Below are 22,537 nucleotides of genomic sequence, written 5' to 3' on the forward strand. Positions count from 1 at the left end.
CCTATAAACAACTTCTTTTGTATCCTCTTATACGTATGTTTTTGATTATGAGATCCACTTGCTTGGGAGTTTCCTCTACTCATTTATAGAATGTTAGTCGCTGCATTAAGCACTTAAGCAACTGCTTTAAAATAGTGCTTTTAATGTTCTCTTGGTATCTGTGGCCATGGCTGCAGAAGAACTACAGAATCTCTCACTCATAATGCAGTTATTTCCGTTCTCAATTGAGGCAACAGATTTTTAACCTGACTGACCTTGTGTTACCATACAACCAGAGAAGGCAGCCCCTTCCCTCTGGCAGAAGCTATAGAAAAAAGGAAAGAAGGAAGAAGGAAGGAAGGGAGGCAGGGAGGGAATGAGGAAAAAGGAATCCTTATTCACCCCCTAGGTAGTGCATTAAAGTACTAAAGGATGAGCTCTGTTTAAGTGCGATTCCTGCCTTTGGTCATCTAAATATATTCAACATAGAGTTTTAACCATGTAATGTTATGTCTAAGGTCACCGAAGGAAAATGAAAAAAGAATGTTTGATGCAGAAAACAAATACTTTATCATAATATGGAACATGCAGTGAGGTAGTTCCTCTGGAAATGATTAGGGGGAAAAGCTACTGTAATAGCCATCACTTACATAGGACCATCCATACTCCAGGTACTGTTTAGGCACCAGCTTTCACCTCTTGGCATATTTACTTATTTCATCCTCCAACATCTGAGTGAGGTAGATAACATTGCTGTTCCCATGGTACATAAGAGGAAATCAGGACACAGAGAGGTTAGGCAATTTTTCCAGTGTCACACAGCATGTGAGATAAACTTGGAATTTATCTTCTAAAATGAGACTTTGGAGAGTGATAAGGGATGTTATTATAATTATACAAAATATCAGAGGTGAACTGGGGGTGGCTCCAAAAATCTAGGACAACTTAGCCTAAAATATCAAGGATTTGAATCAAGAGCCCAGATGCAAAGTTCACACTTATGCCACTCTGGGAAACTGCCACATTCTGCTGACCCTCATTTGCGAATTTTGCTCATTCCTACATCATTCATCAATGCACTTTTGCTTTCTAGCACTTTCCTTCCAGATGCCTTACTTTCTTGTTCATGGTCAATTTGTAGTGGACCATTGACATTACAAATCCTCATCATTCAAGACCTCAGTCAATGAGGACAAAGGGCTAAAACCTCATGATATTCCCCAGGAACAGATTAGAAGCACCACCTGCTTTAATGAACCAAAGGAGAGCTCAGTGGTTACGAAAAACAAAAGCAAAAGAACAGCTCATGTTGTTTTAGACCCCTTTGCAAAAATGCCTTTATGCTTTCTGATGAGCAAAAATCTATACCAAACCTGAATCCTTTGAGAGCTTGGCCAATAACAGACGTGATGTTCTCAGAGGATTTTATGCTGCATATACAAATTCGAAATGAAAGCATTAAAAATGCAGAATGAAAGTACAGCTGGGTTTGCTCCAAGGTTTATCCATGATGAGTCACCTATTTTTATTGCATAAGAAATCAAATCTAGTGTTGTAATGAAAACACGATACAGTGAGTTTAGGGTAATTCTTGGAGCGTTTAAGACGTGCCTGTTTGTTCGGGGACACTCTGTCCTTTGAGGCTTCTTCTAACCACTTTAATCTTCCATAAGAAAAGCCTTTTCTCAATTCTTGAGGAAAGTCGCTCTATCATCTAAACACCCACAATGACTGGCTTTAATGGGGCGATTGTTATAGAAGCAAAGTATGTAGATGGCTCTGCATTTATGTCCCTGCGGCAGCACTAGGCATGTATGTACTATAGAGCTACTTTAAGGCATTTGTTTATTTATCCCATCTCTTTTGTATCCACTTAACATCTTTTGTATCCCTAGGTCCCTGAAAACTAACTACATCCAAATTTTACCTAAGGGTTTTGGACAAACTTGTTGAAGAAGGGAAAGAATTGAGAATTAAATTGGTCCTAGTGTCTGGTACAGGATTGAAAGGAGAAAATAAAAGTCATTTTTAAACCATTTTCGCTGTATGAAAATAAAATAGACTTTCTTGTTAATCGCTGCAGGGTTGTGAAGAAACACGTCACTTTAGGCACCTAAGTAGGTTTAAGGCAAAGATGTACAGTTTTAAATATAGTGTATTTTAAAGAACATGTATACTGATAATTTGAAGGCTAGCATTAGAATCTTATCAATCTATGAATTCATATCCCTTTCTATAATGTATTTATTGGAAAATACTATCTTACTTTATGAACTAGATTCCTATCAAAATTAATGAACACATACTTGCTTTTATACATGTCTTATGCTCAAGACAATGCAATTTAAGGGACTTCTTACAGCAGTTAGTGATCCTAATTGATTTTTATATTCCTTTAGTCTAGACTATGTTAAAAAGTTGATATAATCTGTATAGTCATAATTTAACAGCCAGTGTACCTCTGACTGAATAATGAATGCAGTTCATAAAGTGAGATGCATGCATGTATAATTATCTCATTTTTACATATTTAGGAATATAGTATTAGACTAGAATTTTTTCAGGATAATTGGTGCAGAATAAGCTTCCTCCATTTATTTCTTCCTTTTCATTTGTTAATTTGTTTTTTTGTTTTCTATCCAGTGTATATATAAGTAGAGGCATTATTAGATCTCAAGGTCCAACTGTTTTATCTCCTGTTTGTTTTCCTTTGTAATAGAAACAAGAAGTCAAAAAAACCTTCATTTCTTTTCATCAGTATTTAGAGCAGAGAGGTGAAATAAATTTCTTCTAAACACCAAGTCAACCAAAGTTAGAGTCAAGGAAATGGATAAACTTAGTTTTGCATATTGAATAAAGCTTGCAGGACCCTTCAGGAAGAGTGTGCTATCAATGTGCTGATCTGTCCATTTGTTGGTGATGGAGGCTTTGGACCCTTTAGGACACATGAAATGGGTTAGTTATAGATAAAAAAAGGACTATGTTGTTTGAATTAGTAAAGAAACCAGAATTATTAAATATGTTCTCTGAAAATAGCGTTTCACATCCATAACAATTTATGTATTACCCCAAACCTACTTTCCCTCAACAAAATCCTTTTGTAAGCTTATTATGTCAAATTATTGGCCAAATGAAATTCTATCCTATGCTAATAATAGATGTGCATAATAGCCTGAGAGAGCTTTGCTAAAGTATAGTAATACATAACCAATTTAATTTACAACTAAGCCAGTGGTGCAGTAATATATTTATACAACTAATATTGTTAAATTCTTAATTTTCATCCTCTCTCGATTTAAATTACAAGTTTCTTTAGAATGAAATCCACTTATGAGGAACGTAATGGTTTCTTACTTCAGCTTTTCTATCGCAATAGCTCTTAACGTTTCCCCATCATCTGTCCGTTTAAACCTTCCATGGAACAACTGAAACTTTAATGTGGAACAACTATGGACCTTATAAAAATCATAAAAATTACATTTCTTCATTGAATATGTATATAATTAATTGTTTACTATAGTAGTTTTATTACATGTAGTTATATATGTGTGTATATATATTTGCATATATAATAAAATATATTCAGACATTATTAAACATATTCATTAATTTTATCAATAGATATTAAAGTACTTATTATGAGCAAAGACAGAATTTTCCATTCACATATATATATTTATTACTTCCAATTGTGGGTTTGTATTATAAGAATTGTTTGTTTTTACTATTTGTTTGACATTTCTGCATATTATATTGGCTCTGTGGTTACGGTGCTGCCGGTGCTTTGTTATTTGAATTCTAACAGTTCTGTCTCCCAGAGCAATATGATTTTGCTTTTCTTGTCTTCATGATACCCCATCTAACCCATGAGATATTTGTTCCAAAGACAATCTTCAGAGATAAGCACAGAAAATTTGTTCTGAAGATGAAAAGTTCAGATTTAAGTGAAAATGTCTGTTTATAAATTAGGTACATTAATCAAATATTTAACAAACAATACAGTATAGGCTTCTAACAGTTGGAATGCAGGCCAACCATGAACAAGCATGGCCATACCTGTCGGTGTTCCCAGAGTGTCTGTGCAGCCATTGACCATCATTGTATGCTTCCTATTGAAAGCCACAGAAACCAAATTGATAAGAAAAACAATCAAGGACCTTAATGGATATCATTTAGTAATAAGCAATATGTCTATTTTATATCTCTGACAAATATAATTTTGACTAGAATTTTTTTTTAATCTTATTGGAGTATAGCTGACCTACAATTTTGTGTTAGTTTCAAGTATATAGCAAAGTAAACCAGTTATACATATGTGCATTCCTTTTCAGATGTTTTTCCCATATAGGTTATTACAGAGTATTGAGTAAATTTCCCTGTGCTATGCAATAGGTCCTTGTTACTTACCTATTTTATATATAGAAGTGTGAATATGTTAATCCCAACCTCCTACTGTATCCCTTCCCACTATGTTTCCCCTTTGGTAACTCTAAGTTTGGTATCAAAATCTTTGAGTCTTTTGCTATTTTGTAAGTTCTTTTCTATCATTTATTAGATCCCACATATTAGTGATCTCATATGATATTTATCTTTCTCTCTCTGACTTACTTCACTTAGTATAATAATTTCTAGGTCCATCCATGCAGCTGTAAATGGCACTATTTCATTCTTTTTTATGGTTTAAACCTAATATTTTAAGTTTAGGTATTGAAATATGTTGCCTATATTGTCTATTGTATATATCGCCAAGTCTTCTTTATCTACTCCTTTGTCGATGAATATTTAGGTTGCTTTGACTAAACATTTCATTCTGAGTATCGTGCAATGTTTAATTTGATCACTTTTGAAAACATTGATATTAGTTGACCTTGTTACTTCTTTTTTAATAGTGGCTAGCATTCAGAAGCTCCCTGCGGCCTCTGTTCTAACAGACATCAACTTCCCAATGAAGGGACGGAAGGGGATGGTTGACTGGGCAAGGAACTCAGAAGATAGGGTAGTCATCCCCAAAAGCATCTTCACTCCTGTGTCATCAAAAGGTAAATATGTGAAGTAATTTAAGCCTTGAACAAAAAATTATGTTTATTTATTAGTACACTAAGTATAAATTACCATATATCAAGCAATTTAGGAAACAGTCAATTATGATTCTAAACTCATTTTGTAAATAATAGAAAATTTAATTTGGTCTTTAAATCTGAATTTACTTGAGGAAAGGATCTATTAAAATGGAAAAAAAAATACACATGCAAATTACAGACCTGAGCTTAACATGGTCAAGTTTCAGTGTTGACAATATCATCCCTTGTAAACTGTGTGGCCTAATATTTTAAGTTTAGGGATTGAAATATGTTGCATTTTCCATTATATGCAAAGTAATTATGATTTCTGCCTCATATATTTTTTGGTTTTGAAATCTAAAAACAACTCTAAGAAAAAATTAAGGTTTAAGAACATCTTCAGTAACCTCTAAAATTTAATGATTATTTTCAGTAGTGACATTTTGATCTTAATTCTCACCTGGGAGATTCTGACATTTTCACCAAGAACTCTGGAAAAGAATTGACTCTCTCCCACATCATTGGGAATTTAAACTCCTTAGGTGCAACTAAAGAAGCTTCTTGTCTCTGCCTGAAGGAAGGTTACTCCATGACACAAAACCACTGAAAACACATCTGGAGCTGAAATTAACATGTGCCGTGTGTGGGTTCACTTGGATGCAGTTAGGAAGGCATTTCTTCTACCTGGCTTTACAGCAGCAAGTTCTGGAATCCCCTTGTAATTAGGAGATTAAAGTTTTATAAGACATAGTATTGTTCTTGCTGTTTTTGCTAATATTTTTAAACTTTATTCTTTTCTAGAATTAGATGAATCATCAGTCTTTGTTCTTGGAGCAGTCCTGTACAAAAACTTAGATCTAATTTTGCCCACTCTGAGGTAAGCTCCACAGTAATAAGCTGTTGTAATCTTTGTAAATTATTCCAAAAATGTGATTATAGCTCATTCTATGAAAATAGTCAAACAAGCTTTGGTAATACAAAGGGCTTTTTCTTAAATGAAACAGAAAATACCAATTTAATGAACAGCTTATTAGCATATTGTGCATTTCAAAACAACTAGAAAAGACAATTTTGGTCTCTGATTATAGCTTTGTAATTCTTTTGTAACTAATCATGATTTGCCTTAAGACTGAGCAAAAAAAAAAAAAAAAAAAGTCAGAAAAAGAAAACCTCAAGGCTCAATAATAGAATGGGCCGTTTTAAAATTAATCTGTCTTCTCTCTTTATTTGTACTTAATGGTACTGTTCATCCACATCACGTGGAATTAAAGGAGTATCACGATGGCTGGGAATACACGATTTTGTTCATTTGCACAAGATCTCAATTTGCTTCTAAATAAATGTTCGATTACAGTTACATTAGGAAAAAATGCTGTTGTTCAATTAGAGGACTAATTTTGGAAGAAATCCATTGATTTCTTTCCTCCTAGACATTAAAAGGAAACAATTACAAATAGTCATTCTACCAACATTAATTTAGGCACTCTACTGTCTTAACTGCTTTACCAGATTGCACAGAGAACACCATTCACTTCTCCTTGGGTGCTGCTGTTCTCGCTCTTGGTGACCTGTTTCTTCCACTCAACCTCACTGTGCAAGACTGAGAAAAAGTTGTATTTTAGTTAAATATAGCCTCATAGCAATATGCACTTACACTCTCATGAATTAAGCTTTAAGATTTTCGGGAAAAGAGACTGCAATGATGTGTACAGTTATACCAGGGGCATAACAAATGGTCTAATAAAAAGAAACAATTAGAGTTCAGTGCAGCAGAAAAAGGCCTCCCAAGGAAAGAACAACAGCTGCAGTGACTAGTCATGATTATTTGGAGAAAATCTTTCTATGTGCAGTGAATTATTAATATAGTTAGTGAGTCATCCAGAGGGATGCCTTCAACCACAGATAAACTCTGTGAATCTAGCTTTCTTTAATTCCCTTCTGCTCTAGATGGAATTTGACCTTTCTTTTTGACTTTCAGTTTGTTTAAATTTATATTTTATTTTACTTTTTTATTTTTCTGAATTATAGTTGATTTACAGTGTTGTGATAATTTCTGTTGTACAACAAAGTGATTCAGTTATACGTATACACATATCCATGTTTTTATTTTTTATTTTTATATATTTGTGTATTTAATTAATTAATTAATTAATTTAGTCTTTTTGTCTTTTCTAGGGCCACAACCACGGCATATAGGGGTTCCCAGGCTAGGGGTCTAATTGGAGCTGTAGCCACCAGCCTCCACCACAGCCACAGCAATGCAGGATCCGAGCTGCATCTGTGACCTACACCACAGCTCACAGCAACACAGGATCCTTAACCCACTGAGCAACCTCATGGTTCCTAGTTGGATTCATTAACCACTGAGCCGTGATGGAAACTCCCCATATCCATGTTTTTAGATTCTTTTTCCATATAGATTATCAAGAATATTGGATAGAGTTCCCTGTGCTATACAGCAGGTCTCCATTGGCCATTCCATATACCACAGTGTGCATATGCCAATCCCAAACCCCCAATCCATCCCTCTCTCCACCTTGTCCCTTTTTGTAACCGTGAGTTTGTTTTTGAAGTCTGTAAGTCTGTTTCTGTTTTGTAATTTACAAAACAAATCAACAAAACAAATAAGTTTATTCATATTATTATTTTATTTTTTTCTATTATAGTTTGTTTACAATGTTCTGTCAATTTCTGCTGTACAGCAAAGTGACCCAGTCATATATATATATATATATATATATATATATATATATATATATTCCTTTTCTTTACATTCCCCCATCATGTTCCATCACAGGTGACTATTTATAGTTCCCTGTTCTGCCTGTCTTCTCTTTAGGCATCTTTCCTTCCTCTTTTTTTTTTGGGGGGTCTTTTCTAGGGCCGCTCCCATGGCATATGGAGGTTCCCGGGCTAGGGGTCTAATTGGAGCTATTTCCTCCAGCCTACGCCAGAGCCACAGCAACACGGGATCTGAGCCGCATCTGAGACCTATACCACAGCTCACGGCGACACAGCATCCTCAACCCATTGACAAGGCCAGGGATTGAACCCTCAACCTCATGGTTCCTAGTCAGATTCGTTAACCACTGAGTCACGATGGGAACTCCTCATATTATTATTTTATATTCCACATATAAGTGATATCATATGATACTGTCTTTATCTGTATGACTTACTTCACTTGGCATTAAAATCTCTAGATCCATCCATGTTGCTGCAAATGGCATTATTTCATTCTTTTTCATGACTGAGTAATATTCCAGTGTATATGTGTACCACATCTTCTTTATCCATTCCTCTGTTGATGGGCATTTAGGTTTCTTCCATATCTTGGCTGTTGTATATAGTGCAGCAGTGAACATTGGAGTACATGTATCTTTTTGAATCATGAGCTTTCTGAATTTGAAGAGATTCATGTTTGGTTTTGTTCTACTAATACATTTCTAATAAGTTTACTCTCAACTTTGCTACAGGTTTCTTAAAACACATTGGTCTGTACAGTTTCTCACAGCTAAAATTGATTTACAGTTCCATATCTGTGTATGATGTTCATTTGAGGATAAATGTGTGTTAAAAGTACCCAGATACTCAAAGTCAGCCACTTCTTTCCACTGGGATTTCATTTGTATAATGCTAATCTTGAAAGAATTCTAGACTAGGCACTAACTCATAATCGTATGACTTGGTTTTTAATTCCAATTTAACAAGATATTTGTAAACATGTCCAGTCTCTCAGTAATCACCTGCCTTCAGTTCAGCTTCAAAATGGAAGCAACTTTATGTGCAATGTTCATTCTATTTGCTGCAGAGAAATGTAGTGAATACAAATAAAATATTCAACAAATAGTGGTTTATATAGTGAATTAGTTTCTCTGCTACATTTTTAATACAGCTGCATTATGATTAATCTTATTTTGAATAACACCATAGAACTGTAAAGGTGAGTTACCTTTACAGTCAGATTATTCCAACTTTCACAAGTTTATATAGTAAAGGGAATTGGAAATTTAATTGTAAAAAAAAAAAAAAAGGTGTTTCAAAATTTTTAAAATCATGGTAGAGGCAGTGGTTACCTGTGGATGGATTAATGGCAACTTTATGGGTGATTTAATGGATAAGGCTGGGAAAAGTCAAGAGCAGCACTCCCTTAATGGTACCTATGACAAAAGCATTCAGATTAGCCTTTGGACAAGTCACTGACTTTTTTTTAAAAATTTTTTTGTTTTTATTTTTTTACAGAATAAAATACATACATTTACACACAATTACATTCACACAGATTATTATAACATGGATCTTAAGAAACAGATTAAGTGATCCCACTGGAGAAGTGGAATGGAAAATATGCTGAGACAAATAGGAAATTTATTCTATATGTTATCCCAATTTTATGGCTTTCATCTTTACTACTTAGTTTTATCTATTACATTTCAATTTTTCTTTAAAAATTTTAGCATTATATTAAATTGTTATATTATGCAACTAAAATTTATAAAGAAGAAAGCCTTATATACCATTAAATATTTTATATAGCATAGTAAAAAGAATAACAACTGGTAAGCATAACAAAAATAATACACCCTCTGAAAATAAGAAAAATATAAAATGCATAAGTTGGTTAAAAAACAGTGTAGCTATATAAATATGTCCTCACAATTTGTTCTATCTCATTGATTATTCAATAAAGGCATTACACCATTCTAGGTGATGTGATAAACAAGACATTATAGACTTTACATTGTACCATGGAGAGAAATGGTTATTAATAATACAATTGTAGAACTGTATTGTTTAATTGTACAGTGGCATTATTTAATTATAATTATCATAAGTTCTTTGATGGAGAGGAAATCAGAATCAGATCTAAGAAGACTTCAGCATTCCAAGAATGATGTCAAATGACCCCCTTCATGGTGGATTATGCACTTATTTACTATGAGATATATTTCTTCTCCAGAGATTCCTTGTTTGTGTATCAATTGTAGATTTTTGGTTTGCAGTTATTCTGAAGTTTTGATGTAAGAGTCTATATGTATATGAGATTGTTTTAAGTTGTTGTTCCCTTAATTGCAAGTTCATCTCCAGTGTCCCGCATTTGTACCCATCTCTTCTCATGATTTCTGATTTTGATAGTGTAATTGTGCATGGATGATTTCGTATCTTTACTGTTTATGTACCTTTACTGGTGAGCCTTGTCATTTGTGGAATTTTTGTTTCCTGTTGCTGATCTTTCTTTTCTGCCTAGAGAAGCTCCTTTAGTATTTGTTGTAAGGCTGGTTTAGTGTTGTTGAATTCTCTCAGCTTTTGCTTATTTGAGAAGGTTTTTATTTCTCCTTCAAATCTGAATGAGAGCCTTGCTGGGTAGAGTATTCTTGGTTGGAGGCTTTTTCCTTTCATAATGTTAAGTATATCATGCCACTCCCTTCTGGACTGCAGAGTTTCTGCTGAAAAATCTGCTGATAACCTTGTTGAGGTTCCCTTGTATGTTACTTGTTTCTTTTCCCTAGCTGCTTTCAAGATTTTCTCTTTGTCTTTAATTTTGGTCAGTTTGATTATTATGTGTCTCGGTGTGTTCCTCCTTGGGTTTATTTTATATGGTACTCGTTGTGCCTCCTGGATTTGTTCCTTTCCCATGTTAGGGAAATCTTCGGTGATTATCTCTTGGAATATTTCTTCTGTCCCCTTCTCTCTCTCTTCTCCTTCTGGCACCCCTATAATACGGATGTTGGTGCGTTTAACATTGTCCCAGAGTTCCCTGAGACTCTCTTCATTTTTTTTTCAATCTTTTTTCTCTTTTCTGTTCTGCATCCGTAATTTCTTCTACTCTGTCCTCCACCTCGCTTATTCATTCTTCTGCCTCCTGTATTCTGCTGTTGGCTGCTTCTAGTGAATTTTTTATTTCCGTTATTGTATTTTGCATCTCTTCTTGTTTAAGTTTTATATCTTGTATCTCTTTGGTTAGTGTTTCCTGTAAGTTATCCATCTTTGCCTCCAGTTTATTTCCAATGTCTTGTATCATCTTCAGCATCAACAGTCTAAAGTCTTTTTCCTGGAGGCTGAGAATCTCCTCATTGCTTAGCTGATTTTCTGGGGTTTTTCCTTTCTCCCTCATCTGAGTTATAGTTCTCCGTCTTCATTTTTATAGGTTTTTGGTGTGGTGACCTTTTTATAGATAATGGAGCTGTAGCCTCTCTTACTTCTGGTGTCTGCCCCCCTTGTGGCTGAAGTCGGTATTGGGGGCTTGCTGTAGGCTTCCTGATGGGAGGGGCTGATGCCTGCCCACTGGTAGGTGGAGCTGATTCTAATCCCTCTGGTGGGTGGGGCTTAGTCTCTGGATGGGATTAGGGGCTGCTATGTGCCTGAGGCTCTTTAGGTAGCCTGTTTACTGAGGGACGGGGCTGTGATCCCACCTGGATTGTTGTTTGCCCTGGGGCTTCTCAGCACTGACAGGTGCAGCCAGATTTTCCCAAAATGGCCACCTCCAGAGAAAGGCAACTGCTGAATATTCCCGAGAGCTTTGCCTTCAATGTCCTTCCCTCACAACAAGCCACATTCACCCCTGTTTTCCCAGGATGTCCTCCAAGAGCTGCAGTCAGGTTTGACCCAGATTCCTATGGAGACCTCACTCTGCCCTGGGACCCAGTGCACATGAAAGTCTGTGTGTGCTTTTTAAGGATGGGGTCTCCGTTTCCCCCAGTCCTGTGGAGCTCCTGTGCACAAGCCCCACTGGCCTTCAATGCCAGATGCTCCAGGGGCTCTTTCTCCCAGTGCTGGATCCCCACACTTGAGGGTTTGATGTGGGGCTCAGACCTCTCACTGCTGTAGGTGAGTCTCTGTGAACCAGTTAGTTTGCAGTCTGTGGAGCTTCCCACCCGGGAGGCATGGGGTTGTTTATATCGTGAAATCACCCCTCCTACCTGTGGATGTTGCCTCCTCTTTTTCTTCTGGAGTAGGGTAGGGGTTTCTAGTCCATTTGGGTGGAGATTGCTCAGTCTTTAGTTGTGAATTTTGTTTTTAGGAGAGAAGTTGAGCTCCAGTCCTTCTATTCCGCCATCTTAATCCCGTCTCCAAGTCACTGACTTTTTTATATGTAAATCATGGGGTTGGACTCAAAGGTTATGTTTAATATCAAAAATTCTCTATTGCAGTAAAATTGTAGGATTGTAGTTCTGGTGTGTTTTTTAGCTTGATGTTCTTAACCTTTGTATAAGAATTATGAATATATATACCTATTCACACTTTCTATGTTCAAAATAATTAGGTAAATGACTACAGGTAAACAGTATTCTAAAACTTTGGCCACTTTAGATATCTCATGCAAGTGGAATCATGCAGTATTTGTCATTTTGTTACTGGTTTATTTCACTTGGCCTGATGTTCTCAAAGGTTAGCCATGTTGTAGCATATGACAGAATTTCCTTCTTTTTTAAGGCTAGATGATATTCCTTGTCTGTATATACCTTATTTTCTTTATCCATTTATCTATCAGTGTAAATTTAGGATGCTTTCCACCTCTTGGCTGTTGTGAACAGTGCTGCAAAAAACATAAGTGTGCAAATATCTCTTCAAGATCCTGTTTTCAATTTTTTTGGATATATACCCAAGAGCAAGATTTCTAGATCATATGGTAATTCTATTTGTGATTTTTTGAAGAATCTCCATACTGTTTTCCACAGCAGCTACAACATTTTATATTTCCTCCAATAGTGCAGAAGGCTTCCAGTTTTCTCCACAAATTTGTCGGAACTTACTATTTTCTCGTTTTTTTGATAGTGGCCATCCTAATGTGTATGAAATAATATCTCTGTGATTTTGATTTGCATTTCCGTGATGGTTAGTGATGTTGAGTATCTTTTCATATACACGTTGGCCTTTTGCTTTGGAGACATGTCTAAATCTGTTGTCTGTTTTTTAATCTTATTGTTTATTTGCTGTTGAGTTTTAAAGTTTATATATTCTCAATATTAATCTTTTCTCAGATATATGGCTTATAAATATTCTCTTATTATATAGATTGCCTTTTTACTCTGTCAGCTGTTTCCTTTACAGAAGTTTTTGTGTTTTTTTTTTTAATTTGATATAGTGCCATATGTCTCTTTTAGCTTTTGCTGCCTGTGCTTTTGGTGTCATATCAAAGAAATCATTGCTAAACACAATGTCATGAAGCTCATCCCCAAGGTTTTTGTTCTAATCCTAGGACTTTTATCACTTTGAATCTTATGTTTATATCTTTAATCCACTCTAAGTTAATTTTGGTTATGTGGTGCAGTGTAAATGTCCAACTTCATTCTTTTGCATGTGGATATTGAAAACATAGGATGTCCATCTTGTCAAAGATAATTTGACCATATATGTGAAGGTTTATTTCTGGGCTGTCTATTCTATTCCATTGGTCTGTGTGTTTATCATCTTTCTGCCACAACCTACTGTTCTGACTCTATAGCTTTGTAACTTGTTTTGAAATCAGAAAGTGTGAGGCCTCCATCTTTCTTATTATTCCTAAGATTGTTTGACTATATAGGGTTATTTCAGATTCCATATGAATTTTAGGATTTTTTTGTATTTCTATAAAAAATGTCATTAGTATTTTGATATGGATTGCATTGATCTGTAGTTCAGTATAAGTATTATGGAAAAGTTAATAATATTTGGTCTTCAGTTGATGAACCTGTACTGCCTTTCCATGTATTTGTGTCTTCTTTGATTTCTTTCAGCAATATTTTTTGGTTTTCAGTGTAGAATTCATTTCTTTGGTTAAGTTTATTCCTAAATATTTTATTCTTTTGGTTCTGATTATTTTCCTAATTTCCTTTTTTTGGATTATTCATTGTTAGTGTATAGAAATGGAACTGATTTTTGCTTGTTGATGTTGTATTCTGGACTTTTTCTACAACTGTTTATTAGTTCTCAGTGTTTTTGTTTGTTTGTTTGTTTTGTAGAATCTTTAGGGTTTTCTACTTGTAAGATCATTCCATCTACAAACAGAGATTAATTTGCTTCTTTTCAAATTTGGTTGTCTTTTATTTCTCTTTCTTGCCTGATTGTTAGGCTATTTAGGCAACTCCTAATTGTTAGGAATGTCTGTTCTGTGTTGAATAGAAGTGGCAATAGATGGCATCCTTGCTTTGTTCCTCATCTTATAGTGAATACTTTCATTTTTTTTACCATTAAGTATGAGCACTGTTAGCTGTGGGTTTTTCATAGATGGGCTTTATTATGTCAAGGTATGTTCTTTGTATAATTAAAAATGTTTGAAAGGTTTTAATCAGGAGAAAATGCTGAATTTTTTTCAAATGCTTTTTCTACATCAGTTGAGATGATCATGTAATTTTTATTCTTCATTCTGTTAATAATGGTGTTTTACCTTGACTGATTTCCCTATGTTGAAGCAATCTTGCTTCCTAGAGATAAATGCACTTGATTGCGGTATTTGATTTTTTTTTTTTTTTCTTTTTTAGGGCTGCACCTGCAGCATATGGCAGTTCCCAGGCAAGGGGTCTACTTGGAGCTGCAGCTGCTGGCCTACACCACAGCCATAATAACACAGGATCTGAGCCACATCTGCAACCCATACCACAGCTCAAGGTAACGCCAGATCCCAATGCACTGAGCAAGGCCAGGGATTTAACCTGAAACCTCATGAATATTAGTCAGATTCATTTCTGCTGTGCCACAATAGGAACTCCTGATCTTTTCAATATGTTGTTGAATTCAGTTTGTATTTTGTTTAGAATTTTTGCATCAATATTCATTAAGGATATTGCCCTGTAGTTTTTTTGATGTGTTTGTGTGGCATCTTTCTCTGAGTTTGGTATCAGGGTAATGCTGGCCTTATAAAATAAGTTTGGATGTATTCTCACCACTTTATTGTTTTGAAAGTGTTTGAGAAGAATTAACTATCAATTATTATTTACATGTTTAGTGAAATTCTTCAGTGAAGCCATCTGGTTTTGAGCATTTTTTTGTGTGATCAAGAAAATTTGGTTACCGACTCCATGTCCTTACTGGATATAGGTCTGTTTAGCTTTTTTAATTTCTTCATGAATTAGTCTTGGTAGGGTGTATGTTTATAGGAATTTATCTACTTCTAAATTATTCAGTTTTTTTGGCATATAATTTTTCATAATACTCTCTTGTGGTCCTTTTTATTTCTGTGGCATCAGTTGCAGTGTCCCATCTTCATTCCTAATTTTTGTTGAATTTTCCATCTCTTTGTTTTATTTTTATGGCCGCACCACTGCAGCATATGGATATTCCCAGGCTGGGGTAGAATATTGGAGCTGCAGCTAAGGCCTACATCATAGCTGCAGCAACATGGGATCTGAGCTGTGTCTGTGACCTGCACTACAGCTTGCAGCAGCACCAAATCCATAACCCCCTGAGCAGGGCCAGGGATCGAACCCACACCAACATCCTCACACATACAATGTAGGGTTTGTAACCCAGTGAGCTACAACAGGAACTCCTCTCTCTGTTTTAAATTTAATTTTATTGAAGTATAGTTGATTTATAAAGTTGTATTAGTTTCAGGGGTATGGCAAAGTGAATCAGTCATACATATAAGTATATCCATTCTTTCTCCTATATGGGTTATTACAAACTATTGAGTAGATTTTCCTGTGCTATACAGTAGATTGTCAGCAATCATCTTTATGTTAGTGTGTATATTGTTATTCCCACCCTCCCAATTATTTCCTCCCCCGGTGATATCACCCATGGTAATCATAAGATTAGTTTTGAAATGTGAGTTTGTTTCTTTTTTTTTTAATAAGTTCTTTTGTAGTCTTTTTTTTAATAAGTTCTATTTGTTTTAGATTCCATATGTAACTGATATCATACGTTTGTCTTTCTCTGTCTGACTTATTTCACTTGATATAATAATCTCCAACTCTTAGCTGGAATAACTAATAAAAAAGTGAAAACTCAGTGACTAAAAACCCCTTTTTTTATTAGTTAGTCTAACTAAGTCTGTTATGTTTTTTGTTTTTGTTTCTTTTCTTCAAATAATCAACTCAGTTTAGTTGATATTTTCTGTTTTTCTATTCTCTATTTCATTTATCGCTGCTCAAATCTTTATTATTTCCTTCCTTCAGCTAACTTTGGGTTGAGTTTGTTTTTACTCTGGTTTCTTGAGGTGTAAAGTTCGGTTGACTTGAGCTCTTTCTTCTCTTTAAACAGGGCATTTAGCCGTATATATTTTTGTCTTAGTACTGCTTTTGATGCATCTCATAAGTTTTAGTATGTCGCATTTTCATTTGTTTCATGGTACTTCTAACTTCCCTTGTGATCTATTTTTAACCCACTGACTGTTCAGTGTGTGCTGTTTAATATCCACATATTTGTGACTTTTCCAGTTCTCCTTCTGCTTTTGATTTCTAGTTTCATGCTACTTGGTAGGATTTTAGTTGTCTTAAATTGGTCAAGACTTTTTTTTGGCAGGGGGGACTTCACCTGTGATCTATCCTGGAGAATACTTGTATGCACTTGAGAAGAATGTATTTTCTGATGCTGTTGGATGGAGGGTTCTATATGTTTGTTAGGGCCAATTGATCTATAGTGTTATTCAAGTCCTCTGTTTCCTTATCGATCTACTATCTGGTTGATCTGTCCATTCTTAGAGTGAGATATTGTATTGAAATCATTTACTATTATTTTGTTACTGTCTATTTCTTCCTTCAATTCTGTCAATATTTGCTTCATGTATTTGGATCTGCTATCATTACGTTATATTTTCCTGGTGAATTTGCCCTTTTATCATTATATAATATTTTTCTTTGTCTCTTATTATAGTTTTTGACTTAAAATCTATTTTGTGTGATACAAATATGTACATCCCTGCTCTCTTTGGGTTCCACTTGTATGGAATATCATTTTGCATCTTTCACTTTCGGCCTGTGTATTCCTTAATACCTAAAATGAGTCTCTTCTAAATAACTGAAGTGCATTTTGTAGTCACTTTTTTGGTCTCTTTAAGATATGGTCATGTATCCTAAGCATCTTAAGCCTTTGCCAAAATTGTGAAGAATAAGTTGAGCCTTCTTTGAATAAAGAACTCTATACATTTTAAAGTGTTTTAGATACTGACTAGCACAAATCTCAAGGACAAGAGGAACTTTATTACTTTAGTCATGAAATCCATTTAGCTGTAAGATCTGCTTTTCTAGCAGTGAATACAAATGTGAACCCAGCCAGGAAGCATTAGTAGATCACAAAGCCTGACATGGCTCACAAGAAGCCAGCTATTCACTTATGCAAATTAGAATAAATTGATGGAATAAATTAAGGAAATTTTGTACACTATACTTTTTTTTTTAAATGGAGTCATAGCATAATGTTAATTTGCTTATTTTTCTTTATTAAATATTTTAATACTGTGATAATGACATTGTATTTTAAATCAACTTGGTTAGAAGTTTGGTATTTTTGTTTAGTATGTGTTATTTAATAAGCCATTAAAATGTGTTATCATTAAAATGTGCCATGCATAATGCAAATGAGGACATAGAAATGCTAGCTATAAATCTTGCCTTTGTCGAAATATAATCTTGTGGAAGGATATATACACAGAATATGGAAGCTGTAGTGGAGCCAGGTACATGTTAGTAACACAAGGTGGGGTGGAGTGCTCGCAAAAAATGCTATAAGGACATCCATCTGCATAAATATATTAACATGGATCCCTTCCCAGATGTATTCTTAGTTAGCACACATGTGCTCACACGCCGCCCCCCCCCCTCACTCAGCAAAAGCCATAAGGCAGACTGTCTTCTAGGGTCTTCTCCACCAGACTGTGTAGCTGATGAACCTGAGAGAGGGTAAATATCCTACAGAAGGCTGCTTGTCTTAATTACTTAATTCCCCACAGCCCTGTTGCCTAGGGCCAGAGTCCCCACAAGCCCAAACACACAAAGAGAACTTCATAAATATCTTGACAAAACAATAAATTCTTGTTTGGAATACCCACATCTGTATTTTCTGGTAAATTATCCACTTACGCTACTTTTAAAATAATGCATAATATCTGTATACTATCAAACTTAACTAGCATTTATTAAAATTAGCAGTCTAAAAGTAGCAATTGGCTTTATTTATACCAAGGAAATGAGATTATAAATAGGACCAGAATATAGGAGCACATTGAATTGGGGTTATGTGTAAATATTTTTGTTTCAGGTAACTAAACCAGAACTCAAATATATTATTCCTGAAAAAGGAACTTGGGTCTGTGTTCTAGGACTGTTCTCTGGGAGAAACCTCTGTAATTTGGGGGGTGAGGGTGATGGATGAGTAGTGTCCTCCACTCCAAGTTATACATATATAGGAATCCTGTCACATCTGTTAATATAATTAATCACCTAGGATCACCTCACAATTTATTCCATTTATTCTCGCTTGATCCCCTGATCACTTCTGCTCACAGAGAAACTGGGAAGAATAAGTCTGCAAAGGAACATTGGCATTTAGAGCCTCTGTCATATTCTTCTCATGCATCTTACCTTCAGTTGACTAATTTAGTATTAAATGAAATAAATTACAATCAACAAGCCTTCTCTCTTTGCAACCACCTTCATCCTAAGGAATATTAAAAACAAATTTATAGCCTATTGTCTTTTTACTGTTTTTCTGTTTGGCAGGATACCAAGAAACTTCCTGAGTGTTCAAGAATTTGTTATTTGACATTACTAAATGCATGAGAGAGAGGTTAAAAAATGTTATCCTGCTCAAAAATATGTTTATAGTTCCTCTGCTACTAAATATTCCTCCATGTGTGGCATAATTGGCTTTTTTTTCCTCTGGTGAAATCCTATGGCAAAGACCATCCTGTTAGAGAAAACATTTTCACAGAGAATGTAAGGTTTAACATTATTAGAATCGTATGACTTTGATGATATAGCCATTTTAGAAAACCGTATGGCAGTAACTTGTAAAAATTAAACATGCATTTACCACATGAGTAGTCACTTCCACTCATGGCTATTCACTCAAGACATATGAAAATATATGTCTATGCAAGAAATATGCATACCAGTTATTCATAATAGGCATATGAATAGCTACTAAAAGTCATAAAAGCTGAAAATCAGAAGCAACCTAAAAGTTGCTTATTTAACGGATGAATAGATCACAAACTGTGGTATAGTCATGTCGTGAAATACTACTCAGCTATAAAGAGAAACAGGATGGATGAATCTCAGAAACATTATGCTGAGTGAATGAAGTCAAACACAAAAGTCTATGTACTGTGTGATTCTATGTACTGTGAAATTCCAAAAGGCATTCTTATTGTGACAACTCTGTGGTTTCCTGGAACCATGGGCGTGCGAGGGGATCAAGTGCAAAGGGGCTCAAGGGAACTGTGGAGGGTGTCTGACTGGATTTGGTGGTGCTTGCATGGTAGCACATAGTTGCCAAAAGCTTTCAACTGCCTACGTAAAACTGATGAATTTTATTACTTTTAAATAATGCTTTAGACAACAACATCAAAAAAAAAAAAAAAAAGAGAGAGAAAAATGAAGTGACGTTGGCTGGATACCTATTATGAATTTCCCAGAATAGTAGATGCTCACTGGAAAAACAGGTGGTTCATTTCAAACCAAAAAGGAAGGATTAAAAATATATATATGTATTTCTTCAAATAAAGTGCAATAAAATCTTTAAATCTATATATAATAGGAGGTATATAGCATTGTATGTATGTTGGAGGAAAACCTGTATGTGTAAGAAAGAGCTGGTTCAGTTTTCTGTGTTTCTATTTAGACATACTTTTTTGTTGTTTTTAAGTACGATTATATTTAAAACTGTGTGAGTGAACTATACTAATAAGATATTTCAAAATGCAAATGTTTCCTTTACATTTAGCATAGTAAGATAAAGAAGTGGCCTGTGAATGTCTATTGCCAAAATGAATGATAGTCTGTAATTAGCAACAGCATTTATTGATATTTAAATTCTACTTGTTTGCATTATACACCACTTTCCAGTCATATATCTTAATGAATTTTGAAAGAGTCTTACAAAATGCCAAGACAGCACTTTTGAAGAAGAATATTTGGTCTCTTGGAGAACAAAACTGTTAGGTCCACCTTGAGATAGATTACATTCATTTAAAGATTGCCTAAAGGTTTGAATTCACAGTCCATCTGTCTCGCAGGTGAATCAGATTTAAGTAATCGAAAGCTTGTCAGCACTACTGCTTTTTCAGCTTTCTTGCATTTCAAAAGGTAACAGCAAGAGCCTTCCCTGCCTAAAGTTCTCTAGTTCCAGATAGGGTGTATTTTTAACAAAAAAAATCAAATATATCTTTTCATGAATAGATATGTTTTCAGTCTATTTGCCCAATGTTTCTGTGTCTTTGCTTAAGATACATTTATTTAAAATGTCATCCCGACATGTATTGAGCAGTAGGAATTAATATTCACTATCAATCCTTTCTCAATTTAATCATAATTATTCTCTTTCAGAAATTATACTGTCGTTAACTCCAAAATCATTGTGGTCACCATAAGGCCTGAACCCAAAACAACTGATTCGTTCCTGGAGATAGAGCTAGCTCATTTAGCTAATGTAAGTATCATTTACATGGCACCGAGTTGCTTATAGAATTTACCTTTTAAAAAAGGTTTACAGTCATTCTTTTGACTAATAAGACCAGAACACACTTTCTAGATTCTTTAGTGTTGCAAATGAGTTGATTTCTTATGAAGATATGTATTACATAAAAACACAATGACATCCTATGCTGTTGTTCATGATAGAACTCTCTTTAGTTTCTTTAAGATAATGCTTTATAGTTTATCAGTGTACATATATTTTGTGGTTGAACTAGAGCTGATTTACAATGTTATGTTATTTTCAGGGGTACTGCAGAATGATTCAGATATATATGAGTGTGATATGCATATTGATATATATGTATCTGTATATGTAGATATATATGAATGTATATTCAGATATATGTATTCTTTTTCAGATACTTTTCCATCATAGATTATTAAAGACATTGAGTATAGTTCCCTGTGCTATACAGTAGCTCCTTGTTGATTATATTATTTTATATATAGTTGTGTATATGTTAATTCCAACTCCTAATTTATCCCTCTACTGCCTTTTTCCTTTGTTAACCATAAGTTTGTCTACGAGTGTGTTTCTGTTTTGTAAATAAATTCATTTATATAATTTTTTTTAGATTCCACATATAAGTCATATCATGATATTTATCTTTGTCTGGCTTACTTCACTTAGTGTGATAATCTCTAGGTCCATCCATGTTGCTGCAAATGGCACTATTTCATTCTTTTTATGGGTGAGTAATATTCCATTGTATATATGTACCAGATCTTTATCCATTCATCTGTCAGTGGACATTTAGATTGTTTCCATGTCTTGAATCTCGTAAATAGTGCTGCAGTGGACATTGGGGTGCATGTATCTTTTCAAATTATGGTTTTCTCCAGATATACGCCCACGAGTGGGATTGTTGGATCATATGGTAACTCTCTTTTTAGTTTTTTAAGAAACTCCCCTGTGGTTCTCCATAATGACTTCACCAATTGATATTCCCAGTGACAGTGTAGGAGCCTTCCCTTTTCTCCACGTTCCCTCCAGCATTTATTATTTGTAGACCTTTTGATGATGGCATTCTGATCTGTGTGAGGTGTAGCTCACTGTAGTTTTGATTTACATTTTTCTAATAATTAGCGATGTTGAACACTTTTTTGTGGCCGTGGACCATCTGTATGTCTAGTGTGCACATCTTTATTAGGTTCTAAGCTAATAATGTGAGAGATCAAAATGAACAAAAGTCCGTGTTGCCACATGGTAGGGCAGACTGACATGTGAACACATAGATTTAAGATCCCTGTAGCAACAGAATCTACAGACTTAAGGCAAAGGGGAGTAAGTCCTTCCAGGTACCCCAGGGTAGGAGACTGGATGGAGCGGCATTTTAAAGTGCTGCGTCTGGGATCAGAGGAGGCTCCTTGTAACTACTCAGGTGCTCCAGTGATTCAAGTCCACATCTTCCATCCAGAATGATAAGAACCCTTTCTTAAATCCATCCAGTGGCAACTGAAATTCTTTAGACCTTGTTAAGGCCTTATATAGAAATAGTAAATAACTACTTATCTTTTATATAGTCACCTTAAACACCTAAATCATTTACTTACGGTTCAAGGAAGGTGATTCTTATCAAGGCTTTCTTAATTATGCTTTTACAATCCCTGTGTCAAAATAAGATTGTCTTGTATGTTGCATATATAGTTTTTTATTCCTTGCAAAATTTCTATGAACACGACTTTTACATACAATTAATAAAAGCACAAAGTGATTGTCATTTTTACAAATTAATATACTTACTGAATGACATAATGGAATTTATTCTCACATTCTTTGTTATACAAAACCTGTGCATTTTCCAGTATCTTATAATTTTTAAAAATTCAGCTTTATTTTATAAAAAATGACAGTTATCTTCCCTATAAACCACTTTTTACAAA

The 22,537-nt window shown here is 34.7% G+C and overlaps 1 protein-coding gene across 25 annotated transcripts in view; it reads left to right on the forward strand.

Moving 5' to 3' along the window:
- ADGRB3 (adhesion G protein-coupled receptor B3) overlaps window positions 1-22,537 on the forward strand; it is a 732,591-nt gene that overhangs the window by 412,488 nt on the left and 297,566 nt on the right. For all 25 annotated transcript variants that reach the window (XM_021072833.2, XM_021072856.2, XM_021072841.2 and 22 more), the window contains 3 exons: window positions 4,869-5,018; window positions 5,841-5,916; window positions 20,504-20,606. In XM_021072833.2, the coding sequence (XP_020928492.1) occupies window positions 4,869-5,018; window positions 5,841-5,916; window positions 20,504-20,606 (329 nt within the window). The remainder of the gene's footprint in view (window positions 1-4,868; window positions 5,019-5,840; window positions 5,917-20,503; window positions 20,607-22,537) is intronic.

The sequence above is a fragment of the Sus scrofa genome, chromosome 1, assembly GCF_054392235.1.
Source record: "Sus scrofa isolate SSC_HxYL_T2T_F1_AM1 chromosome 1, Sscrofa_HxYL_maternal_Yorkshire_Landrace_v2.0, whole genome shotgun sequence".
NCBI classification, from domain to species: domain Eukaryota; kingdom Metazoa; phylum Chordata; class Mammalia; order Artiodactyla; family Suidae; genus Sus; species Sus scrofa.